The sequence below is a fragment of the Chiloscyllium punctatum genome, chromosome 7, assembly GCF_047496795.1.
Source record: "Chiloscyllium punctatum isolate Juve2018m chromosome 7, sChiPun1.3, whole genome shotgun sequence".
In the NCBI taxonomy this organism is placed as follows: Eukaryota; Metazoa; Chordata; class Chondrichthyes; order Orectolobiformes; family Hemiscylliidae; genus Chiloscyllium; species Chiloscyllium punctatum.
In genome coordinates, this window is record NC_092745.1 from 95,287,044 (window position 1) to 95,300,167 (window position 13,124).

Sequence of the window (13,124 nt, forward strand, 5' to 3'; positions counted from 1 at the left end):
CAATGGAATGAAGGAGCAAATACTTAGAAGTATGTGGACTGATCTGTGAAAGCAGCAAAGTAAAATTCATCTCACAAATGAGACATCAAGTTAATAGGTAAGAACATTAAACACAGAAGCCAAGAGGTGGTGATTAATATATACAGGACTATTAGAGTGTTATATGCAATTATGGGTACTCCATTATAAGGAGAATATTAAGGTCATGAGATAAGGTATAAGACACAGTTCCCAGGATGGTATCAGGAATAAAATGATATAGTTATGCTGAAAAAAAGTTAAAATTCGAGTAATAAGCTCAGTGGAGGAGGGAGGCCATTGTGAATCTAACAGAAGTTTTCAACATTGAGATGGTAAATAGTGGGGTATAATTAGAATTGGTTTGTAAATTGCTGTCAATGGTTTTGAAAGACTATGGAAGGGGAAACTGTTTCTTGTGGCAGATTTAAAGTGATTGGCAACATAATGAGGGGTCTCATGAAGAAACAATATTTTAAACAGTAAGTTTGGATATGGATGCATTGTCTGAAGCATATTCAATAGCAATATTTAAAAGAGTACTGGATAAATACTTGGCAGGGAAACATTTACTGAACCATGAAGAAAGAGAGGGGCAATGGGAGTAATCAGTTAATTGTACCAAAGAACAAACACCAGGAATGGTATTGTCCAAACAGCCACCTTCTTGCTGTAGCACTCTATGTTTGTAACAATGATTGATGATTTTTCTATTCCTCAAGGCCATTGCCAATTATTATTCCTTCCTTTTTAGGTATATCCCATGTGCTACATTATTAGTCAGATTGGTGAAAGCACAGGTTGACAAGAGGCTCCAAGCTCTAGAAAGAAACAATGTTCCCAAAACTGAATGGATTGAACTTGGTCTTTTCCAGCCCATGCCTAACTATGATGATAAAGTGTACTTTTCTGATAAAGCCAGACCAACCGTAGGTGAAAATGAGCTCTACCATGCTATGGTTAATAGGTGAGTCTGCTGAAAATTGTTTGAACTGCTTACTTAACATGCAAGCTGTTTGCAATTGCAGGTAGAGTTTTTTGATGCTCTAATTGTCTATTGCACTAATGATGCCATACAAATCGCTCACACAGAAAGTCAGCTACTTATGGATTTTTTTTCTATTTTACTGTGAGCACCAAGAAACTGTGGGTCTGGAATAGGGTATCACATCCCATCTTTGATCACTTTAAATATCACTTTGCTGGAAGTGGTCAGCAAATTGTACTGTCCTAGGTCCACAATGACAGAAAATCTGCCTTTTGATGCAAAACCTGATACATGCAAACAGAAAGCAGTTACCAGCTTTGATTGTTGACATGTACATGTAGTTAAATTGCAACCACGCGGCCTGAATTCCTATCACCTTATATATGGATGGGGGATCTGGATGACTTAGAGTCATAGAGATGTACAGAATGGAAACAGACCCTTCAGTCCAACTCATCCATGCCGACTAGATATCCCAACCCAATCTAGTTCCACCTACCAGCACCGGATCCATATCCCTCCAAACCCTTCCTATTCATATACCCATCCAAATGCCTTTTAAATATTGCAATTGTACCAGCCTCCACCACTTCCTCTGGCAGCTCATTCCATACCCATACCACCCTCTGCGTGAAAAAGTTGCCCCTTAGGTCTCTTTTGTACCTTTCCCCTCTCACCCTAAACCTATGCCCTCTCGTTCTGGACTCCCTATGCCGGGGAAAAGACTTTGTCTCTTTATCCTATCCATGCCCCTCATAATTTTGTAAACCTCTATAAGGTCACCCCTGAGCCACTGAGAGAGGAAGCTCAATAACATTTATCTTTGCTGTATGTGGCATATTCTGGATATTTCATGGACGGATAAAATCATGAATGCAGTGGCCCCGCAGATGTAAATAAACTCCAAGCAGATTAGCACACAAGATGAAGCAAATTCACTGGCTGGGGCACTTTCACAGAATAGAATAGAAATGTTTGCCCAAGGATTTTCAGTATGGATGTGATATGGAGCTAGGCCAGGAGAGGAAATCAAAGCTCAGCAATATTTGCAAATGGGCCTAGAAGGCCTTAAATATTGATCTTCATGCCTGGGATACATCAACTGATGGCAGAAGGAATTAATAAAATAACATGTGGCAGGTGCCAAAATGATGATCAATGACCACAGCTTGTTTGGCGTTTGCTGCCAAAACTGGAAACAACAAACTAAAATGAAAGAAGCCGATCATTTTCATATGCTGCACTTGTGCCAGAAGCCTGATTCTTGTCGATTAGTCTCTTCAGTCATCACCAAAAGTATGCAGCTACCTCTTCCCAAATAACTTGATTGGCTGCACGACCGTCATTTTATGTAACAAAAACAGAAATTGTTTGCAAAATTCAGCAGGTCTGGCAGTATCTATGGGAAGAAAGCAGAGTTAATGTTTTGTCTCTGGTCACTCTCCATTAGACCCGCTGCACCCTCAATTTCTGTTTTTGTTTCAGATCTCCAGCAGCTCTTTGCTTTACCATGATCTTAAATGGATGGACAGCTGCTGATGATAGTTTTCTACATCTGACATTAGAGGAAAGTTTCATTCATTGTCCTCACTTTTTTCAAAAATAATATTAAACAGAAATGCTGCAGGGGCTGTGCAACGTATTATCTATGGTGTTGCTTTCCCAAAGAATGAATATTATGCTAAAAAGCACTACACAAATGGATGCTGACATCCATGCCACAAAATGCAAGACAAGAATCATCTCCAACAATAGTGAGTCCATCAATCGACTCTGCCAAAGAATGGCTTTATCACCACTGAACCCTCCACTAACCTGGGAGCAGATTAGAAACTGAGCGAAATTCTGCAGCAACTAAATCACTTCCTGACTTCCCAAAGCCTGTCATCCATCTATGAGACACAAGTCGGAAGTGTAATGGAATACTCCTCTCGTGAGTGCAATTCCAACAACGCAAAGAAGCTTCATATCATCCAGGACAAAATCCACATCTAAGTATTTGACAGTGTGATCTCAATGGTAGCAAAGTGATGAAAACTACTGCACTATGTTTAAGGACAAATAGTATTATTTTAGATTTTCACAGCTATACTGTCCCTTTCAGTTGGGCAATGAATATTAAGTAATATTTCCTTTAAGGACAAATCACTGGTTCTCAGTGACAATCTTACCCATGAATTGTTTTGTGTTAGAAGTTAGAACATTAACGCGCCATCATGAGAAATCAAACAGTAATAATTTGAATAGAAATTATAAATAAAAGTTGTGAGACCTTTTCCCAATCCATTCTGTAAAGAGATCTTTAAAAACGTTTATTTGAGTACCACCAGTTAAAGCACAAGATAAAAGAAATAGTTTCCGCTTATCACAGCATCAAAACTTGGTCCTTCCAAGCACAAAGAGAAACAATTTTGTCCTAACTACATTAAAGCAAATCTTTCAGTCTGTATATATTTGTTGATCCTTTGCTCTATCTCATTAAGTATTATGGTAGGTATACCTGAGAGCACTTTCCCAATTTAAATGGCTTCATTACGCACTAATGCAGAACGGGACCCATACAGTGCCTCAATATCAAGCTCCTATATGCTTATAATTTTTTAAAAATTTATGTTTATAGTATGTGTGTGTGTGTGTGTGTGTCTCTCTCTCTCTCTTTTCCTCCCCCACCTCCCCTCAACAGTTAAACAGCTAGAGTTATACTATTGGAGACTGCTAACTGATAAGTTATCTGGCAACTCTATTTCTAGTCAGCCCTCCATAACAAGGATTGCATCATGGGAAAAAAGATAAGTAATTGCCTAATCACAAAAACCGATCACAACAAATAATGAGTGACAGCAAATGAATTATACATACGCAGAGATGGTTCCCAAGACAGAGGTTTTTGCTTTTAATTTCCAATTGAAATTTTGTGGGAACAAACTAATTGTTGTGGTAAAACACCATCCAAGGCCACCAGCAAAGGCCTCTGCAAAACACTGTACTACTTGATGGCAAGTTAAACAATCAAATGCAAAACTTCATTTTGAAATTATTTTTTACCAACCTGTTTTGACACACCTGTGGAGCAGGGTGGACGTCTGGTCCAGAGACAGAAACACTACCACTGTGCCATTAGAGCCCCCTACTTGATGGTGTAAGTTCAAAAGGTTGACACACCAAAAGCAACATTTTCATAAACAGATGTTCTTAGTTGCTCTCCAATCTCAAATAAGTGTTCAAGTAGTACAATTTGCACATCAGACTACTAATTGATTGCAGTTTACAAAAATTACTGCTCATCATCCCAGATTTCTATTTACAAATCATACCCCTGCAATTGTTGTACTACAAACCTACAGGCTTCAAAATTAAATAAAATGTTTGGCTTATTGTACTAACCATACAAAAATCCAAACAATATCAAAACACAAGAAGCATGGTAGTACCCGCCAGACTCTGACTAGGTTTAGAAACGTAATAGAATGCAATTATAGAAAACGTGTAACAGGAGTTTGGGTCGGGGGGGTAAAAAGTGTTGTTTAATGTAGATCCGTAGTCTGGCTACACCATTCACAAAATTGTTAAAATATGCTTATAATCAGGAACTTCATGTTGCTTTGTATGACAGTATATGTATTAGCAGTACAGATAGAGCTGTTTGTTTAAATTACATGTCAATTATTATTATAGTGAATTTAGGATTAAGTATCCATTCTCCAGTTTTATCAGCAGTAGCCAGTGATTCACTGCTCTCACTAGGATTCAAACACTTTTAAAAGTTCAGACCTACTGATTTCAAATAACACTTTAAAACTGCGAGTAAAGAGATTTGAATTTATTGGGAGTTCGTATGTAGGTTTAAAAGTTAGAATATTACTATTTGTTAAAGTCAGTTCCCTCTTATTCAGCAGTCAATATTTAGATTCAGGCACGATGTGGTCATAAAGCAGTTTAAAGAGCCAAATATTATTATAGTTCAAAGTCAACTTTACTGTTTCACCACGATTTCTCACTGATGTTCTACATTTCGTGATGAACTATCAGAGAAAGGAATCATCCAAATTTAGAGATTCACGTAAAATGTCTGATTGGCTGTAGGCAAAATAATCAGAGCTCATGGTAGCTTGGCAAGGTTATATATGGTAACCTGGTAATAGTAGCATATTGTCTTTAAATCTCAACTACATCTTGCCATCTTAGTACAATCACACAAGTATCCAGATAAAGTGTCGTTAGCAATTGTAATGATGCTACTTTATGAAATAATGCCATCTTCCGAAAGGGTTAAACTTGGATTTGTGAATATATCTGGAATTTTAACCATAAAATTTATTCCTACCGATTCCTCTTTGACTCTTTATAAAATATAGAATATGGAGTTTATAAACACCATGCCTGAATACACAATGACACGGGGTCACATCTGTTTTGGGTGTACTGCACGATTCAATTCTGCATAGGTATGACTACAAATGCAGATATCGGGTCTGTGTTTATAAAGGAGGTGCATAGCAGTCTACAAAGGATGCCCACAAATTCGAAAAGGGCAAATTAAACTATCAAATGTAAAACCTCACTGTGTAAAACACTCTAGTGGTTTCTGTTGCCCCTTTAAGAGGGCATGTGCTTATACTAGTTCTCATAAAATCGATGACTTGTGAGTGAAGCATCGGTCAAATGTGAAAAAAGCATCTATATAAATTTAATAGATCACGAGTACATGTGCAATGCATTTTCGCGTGAGCCAGTGGTTAAATCGAGTTTAAACTCAGCTAGTTTTATCATTTTCGAAAAAATTCTTTGATTTACTTTGTAGCAACATTTAGAGAACAGTGGCAACACCTCCTGCCTGGCCCTGACAATATGTAAACACAACATGGCATGGAGTACTACTTGCAATATAGTTGCTTCTAAAATGCACTCACCGAGAAGTAAGCAAAACAGATCCAAGCAGATTAACATGACTTTCTTGTGATCCTTATTATTCAGAGTTGAATTCCCACCATTTCGGTTGTCGGCAGGCATAGCTTTGTCGTATTTGTAGTTCTGCATGTGTGGGACCGTTGTAAAATCCGCAGTTGAAATGTTTAAATAACTTTTTTAAAGAGTCTCTCGCCTACGGTATTCCTATCCCGGACGTTCCACCTATTCCTACACTCCGTACTTTTGTTTCAGCAACTTCAGCCCAAAACTTCGTCCAGAAAGGAAAAGTTGGCTGTGGAGTGTGTAAACTAAGGAATTTGTGAAAGTAACAAATTTATGACCCTCTTTTGTATCTGATAAATGAATGAATGAAGAGGTTTCGCTTTAAAAAAAAACAATCCCTTTGCGGACACAATACAACGCTGCACTAATGTGTTGAATGTGGTTCCTTTCTTTCGTGTGTTTGCAAAAGCTTTGGACTCCTGTTTTATTCCTGAACTGCTCTTCAACGTAACCCACTTGGATAAGTTGCCACTCAGTCTCAGCCCCCTTCCTGATGATGATTACAATTTCCTACAGATTTCTAAACACATCGCTTCCCCTCAATCAGGCTTAGAGCGCCCCCAGTGCTGCCAGAAAATATTTAAGTGGTAAGAGCCGATTTCCAATTGTTTATGAAAACTATTAAATTATAATATTTATGTAGGATGTATTTATCATAACAAGAGCGTACTGTCCGTACATCCAAACTTCACTGAGATGTAAAAGTCTCCAATGAGTACATTTCTTTCTGATAAGGACAATACCTGTGCTTTGAAACTCCAAAGAATTGGTGCGCTTTATACAAGATATTAGAACTTTTCAGAAACGGGATTGCCCATGTGTTATTAGAAGCACAAGTCAGGAGTGTGACTGAATACTCCTCACTTGCCTGGATGAGTGCTACTCCAACAATGCTCAAGAAGTTCAATACCATTCATGACAAGGCTTGTTGATCGACACCCTATTTTCCACCTTCACCATTCACCCCCCTTCACCCCATATGTAGATTGGTAACAATGTCTCTCACCTACATCCACCTATTGCCTTCCCCCAAGCCCCACCCTCACCCTCCTCTTTATCTCTCAGCTCCCCTTTCCCCTTCCACGTTCCTAATGAAGGGCTTATGTCTGAAAGTTGATTCTTCTGCTCCTCAGATGCTGCCTGACCTACTATGCTGTTTGTTTAAATTACATATCAGTTATTATGATAGTGAACTTAGGATTAAGTATCCATTCTCCAGTTTTATCAGCAGTAGCCACTGATTCACTGCTCTCAGTATGATTCAACACATTTAAAAATTCAGACCTACTGATTTCAAATATCACTTAAAAACTACAAGTAAAAAGATTTGAATTTACTGGGCGTACTCCAAGGCCACACTTTTTGACTCTGACTCTAGCATCTGCAGGCTTGACTTCTTCCAGCAATGTTTACTATTTACAACATGCAGTGCAGCAAATCAGCAAAGCTCTTACCGTACATTCCAAACCCATCACCTCCTAAGACAAAGGCAATAGATGCTTGGGAACACTACAATCTGCAAGTTCCTCTCAAACCCATATATCTTTCTAAGTTGGAAGTACAGGAGCATTCCAACAATGTCACTTGGTCAAAACTCCCTCACAGCACAGTGGGTAACCCAACAGTTGAAGAAGGTAGCTCAAAACCACCTTCTCCAGGGTAACTACGGATGCACAATAAGTATTGACCCAGCCAATGACACCCTTATGCCAATAAGAAATGGAAAAACATGAATTTCCTGTGACATTTTGACATAACAATGGAGTAACACCAATTTATTCTGTTTTCTAGAATCATGGATAGACATGAAATTCCATTTTGGGATGTTCTTCTCCCTCATAGATATGTTCCTGCATTTGGACCGATGATGGATTAGCATGAATTTCGAACGGTTTTAGGCAACGAGGTTTTTAGTCACTGAGAATTTGTTTTTTGATGACTTTTTTTCTATTCTTCTTGCATTTTATGCAAAATGCAATTTTATTTGGCTTTGCCACTGGCTGCACAAGACCTACCTCTGAGTATCCAGCAGTTACTCACATGAGGAAAAAAACATTACCGCACTTTGCACAGAAGAAAAGCAAATCCAAATCAGAAAGTGTGCTGCCACCTTAAGTTGTGGGTTCTTTAAGAGCTGAAGTGGTCTAATATGTGTGAGGGTAACTATTTTCTGGTCGAACAAGAGTCTGGTTGAGTAAACCGGCAGTAATTTATTGCATCTAGAACATAGAACATAGAACAATACAGCACAGAACAGGCCCTTCGGCCCACGATGTTGTGCCGAATATTTGTCCTAGCTTAAGCACCCATCCATGTACCTATCCAATTGCTGCTTAAAGGTCACCAATGATTCTGACTCTGCCACTCCCACAGGCAGCGCATTCCATGCCCCCACCACTCTCTCTGGGTAATGAACCTACCCCTGACATCCCCCCTATACCTTCCACCCTTCACCTTAAATTTATGTCCCCTTGTAACACTCTGTTGTACCCGGGGAAAAAGTCTCTGACTGTCTACTCTATCTATTCCCCTGATCATCTTATAAATCTCTATCAAGTCACCCCTCAACCTTCGCTGTTCCAATGAGAAAAGGCCTAGCACTCTCAACCTATCCTCGTAAATCCTGGTAAATCTCCTCTGCACCCTCTCCAAAGCTTCCACATCTTTCCTAAAATGAGGCAACCAGAACTACACACAGTACTCCAAATGTGGCCTTACCAAGGTCCTGTACAGCTGCAACATCACTTCACGACTCTTGAACTCAATCCCTCTGCTGATGAACACTAATACACCATAGGCCTTCTTACAAACTCTATCCACCTGAGTGGCAACTTTCAAAGATCTATGAACATAGACCCCAAGATCCCTCTGCTCCTCCACCTTACTAAGAACCCTACCGTTAACCCTGTATTCCGCATTCTTATTTGTCCTTCTAAAATGGACAACCTCACACTTGACAGGGTTGAACTCCATCTGCCACTCCTCAGCCCAGCTCTGCATCATATCTAAGTCCCTTTGCAGCTGACAACAGCCCTCCTCACTGTCCACAACTCCACCAATCTTCGTATCGTCTGCAAATTTACTGACCCACCCTTCGACTCCCTCTTCCAAGTCATTAATAAAAATTACAAACAGCAGAGGACCCAGAACTGATCCCTGCGGAACTCCACTTGAAACTGGGCTCTAGGCTGAATATTTACCATCTACCACCACTCTCTGGTTTCGACCGGTTAGCTAGTTCTCTAACCAGCTGGCCAAACTTCCCACTATCCCATGCCTCCTGACTTTCTGCATACGCCTACCATGGGGAACCTCATCAAATGCCTTACTAAAATCCATGTACACTACATCCACTGGTCTACCCTCATCCACATGCTTGGCCACCTCCTCAAAGAGCTGAAAATGTGTTGCTGGAAAAGCGCAGGTCAGGCAGCTTCCAAGGAACAGGAGAATCGACATTTCGGGCATAAGCCCTTCTTCAGGAAGAAGGCCTGAAGAAGGGCTTATGCCCGAAATGTCAATTCTCCTGTTCCTTTGATGCTGCCTGACCTGCTGCACTTTTCCAGCAACACATTTTCAGCTCTGATCTCCAGCATCTGCAGTCCTCACTTTCTCCACCTCCTCAAAGAATTCAATAAGACTTGTAAGGCAAGACCTACCCCTCACAAATTCGTGCTGGCTGTCCTTAATCAAGCAGTGCCTTTCTAGATACTCATAAATCCTATCCCTCAGTACCCTTTCCATTACTTTGCCTACCACCGAAGTAAGACTAACTGGCCTGTAATTCCCGGGGTTATCCCTATTCCCTTTGTTTTTGAACAGGGGCACAACATTCGCCACTCTCCAGTCCCCTGGCACCACCCCCATTGACAGTGAAGACGAAAAGATCATTGCCAACGGTTCTGCAATTTCCTCTCTTGCTTCCCACATAATCCTAGGATATATCCCGTCAGGCCCGGGGGACTTGTCTATCCTCAAGTTTTTCAAAATAACCCAACACATCTTCCTTCCTAACAAGTATTTCCTCTAGCTTACCAGTCCGTTTCATACTCTCCTCTTCAACAATACGGTCCCTCTCATTTGTAAATACTGAAGTAAAGTACTCATTCAAGACCTCTCCTGTCTCTTCCGACTCAATACATAGTCTCCCACTACTGTCCTTGATCGGACCTACCCTCGTTCTCGTCATTCTCATGTTTCTCACATACACATAAAAGGCCTTGGGGTTATCCTTGATCCTACCCGCCAAAGATTTTTCATGCCCTCTCTTAGCTCTCCTAATCCCTTTCTTCAGCTCCCTCCTGGCTATCCTGTATCCCTCCAACGCTCTGTCTGAACCTTGTTTCCTCAACCTTATGTAAGCCTCCTTCTTCCTCCTTACAAGACATTCAACCTCCCTCGTCAACCAAGGTTTCCTCACACGACCATCTCTTTTCTGCCTGACAGGTGCATACATATCAAGGACACGTCGTATCTGTTCCTTGAAAAAGTTCCACATTTCAACGACATTCTTCCCTGACAGCCTATGCTCCTAAATTATGCTCCTCAGATCCTGTCTTGCAGCATCGTATTTACCCGTCCCCCAATTGTAAAACCTACCCTGTTGCACGCACCTATCTCTCTCCATAACCAAGGTGAAAGTCACAGAGTTGTGGTCACCATCACCAAAATGCTCACCCACTAACAAGCCCATTACTTGTCCCGGTTCGTTACCAAGTACCAAATCCAATATGGCCTCCCCTCTGGTCGGGCAATCTACATACTGAGTTAGAAAAGCTTCCTGGACTCACTGCATAAACACTGCCCTGTCCAATCTACTTTGATCTAAAGAGCTTCCAATCAATACTTGGGAAGTTGAAATCGCTCATGACCAGTACCCTATGGCTTCTACACCTTTCCAAAATCTGTTTCCCAATCTGTTTCTCCACATCTCTGCTGCTATTGGGGGGCCTATAGTAAACACCCAACAAGGTGACTTCTCCACTCAAACTTCTTCCCTTCCCAGAAGCCTCTGTTGACGATTTCCGGGTTCCCGCTCCGAGTTGAAAAAAAACACAGACTGCAAAAAGAAAAACGTTAATTTAAACTGGTCTCCGCTTACCTTCTGGCTCCCCTCTCTGTGCGCCCGCTGTAGCACTAAGGCTGGACAATAAATACTGGTCCAGTTAAAGACAGCACATCACTTGAATGAATTTTTAAAAATGATCCTCACCCCAGAAAGTGGGAAGGTATTGATGGTCTTAGGTGACGAATAGTTGAGTTCCAGGTATTTGTAAACCAGTGAACCTTAACACCATTAGAGCAAGACACATGCCAGATTTCCTTTTGAAATGTGATGGAGGACCTGTACGATTGGACTATTGAAATCCAGAGCAAGTACAGAGATATTGAAACAGACTGCAGTAATGTAGATTTTGGATTTTTTTCTCTCTCTTATAAACACTGATTGGGGAGTAGGCTACTTTTTATTCCTGATGAAGGGCTTTTGCCCGAAATGTTGATTTCGCTGCTCGTTGGATGCTGCCTGAACTGCTGTGCTCTTCCAGCACCACTAATCCAGTATTTGATTTTCAGCATCTGCAGTCATTGTTTTTACCTACTTAGTACATTGAACCTATTCCACCATTCTAGGTTATTGCTATTCATCTCCTCAATGCAATTTTCACACTACCTCCATATCTCTTAATATTATAAATTCCCAGAAATCTATCAATTTTTGTCTTGAATCTGTTCAATGATTAAGCTTTCACAATCCTCTGGGATAGAAAATTTAAAAGATTCACTATCCTCCAAGTGAACAAATTCCTCCTTCTTGCAGTCTGAAATGTAATTGCCCTTATCCTGAGATTTTGCCCCCTAGTTCTAGATTAACCAGTCAAGGGAAACATCCTATTTATGTCACACCCAATCAGAATTTTATCTGTTTCAATGGGATCACTTCTCGTTCTTCAAAACTCTACAGAATGCAGACCCAATTTCCACAAACGAAAAGACCAAAAGAACTGTGGATGTTGGAAATCAGAAACAAAAACAGAAATTGTTGGAAAAACTCAGTTCTGTGTTCTGAAGAAGGGTCACTGGACCCGAATGGTTAACTCTGCTTTCTCTCCATAGATACTGCCTGACCTGCCGAGTTTTTCCAGCAATTTCTGATTTTGATCCTATAGGTATTTTTCTCTTGAAGAACTTTCCTATTCAGCCATCATTGTGACACTGCTGTTGGTTCTGGTTCACAGATCTGTTGTTTTGGTTCGAGAAATAGTCAAATTGATAGCTTCCAGCAAGGAAGAAGAGCTTGGGACTGATGATGAAGTTGAAAACTGGATCCACAAAACACTTTCCAGACTGACAGATGTTAAACCATTGTCCTTCAACCTGACCTACATAACCAGATATCTCTCAACCTTTGGCATCAAGGTGTGTATGACACATAAGAAAAAGAGTCCTTAATTTTTATCCCTTAGAAGAGGTACAAAATTAAAGTACACAATCTAAGAATAAGAGATAAGCCACCCAGGACTGAGAAGAAGAAGAATCCCTTCACTCAGAATTGTGAACCAATTAGATCTATTCAAGAGGCAGCTGGGTGTGATCTTTATGGCTAAAGGGATTAAGGGATAATGAGATTGCATGATCAGTCATGAGCATATTGAATGGTGGTGCAGGCTCGAAGGGCTGAATGGCCTATTCTTGCATCTATTTTCTATGTTTCTATGTTTGTAAAACTAATTCATATTTAACAGTCTAGAAATTGAATTACACAATGCTCAGTTTATAAGTACATAACAGGGTTCTCTTATGCCCATAATAGTGGGCAAATACACATTCCATGTTGGAATTCTAAGACTCTGTATTGGTAAGGGCTACATTATAACTGTCCAGTGTGTGCAAATTAGGCTAATTGTGAGTTGGAGGGCCATTTCACAAACTTTGTTTTCTCCACTTGATCAAAGCAGACGCTGCACACATTTCGGTCAGTATTCCCAGTCACAGCCCGAACTGTTGTCCCTAAAAGAACTGCCCCGAAAAGATAAATGTTAACGTTTTTTTATACAGTATATACTTTATTGTAAAATGGGAAGTAGTAAGAATATTCCTCATTGCATTTATGTAGCACCTTTATCACAATAAAACTTTCAAACAAGAA

The 13,124-nt window shown here is 40.2% G+C and overlaps 1 protein-coding gene across 1 annotated transcript in view; it reads left to right on the plus strand.

Annotated features, from left to right (window-relative positions):
* Nucleotides 1-13,124, plus strand: part of LOC140479359 (uncharacterized) — a 41,546-nt gene that overhangs the window by 15,272 nt on the left and 13,150 nt on the right. The window contains exons 8-9 of the mRNA XM_072573269.1: nucleotides 773-985; nucleotides 12,214-12,394. Of these exons, the coding sequence (XP_072429370.1) occupies nucleotides 773-985; nucleotides 12,214-12,394 (394 nt within the window). The remainder of the gene's footprint in view (nucleotides 1-772; nucleotides 986-12,213; nucleotides 12,395-13,124) is intronic.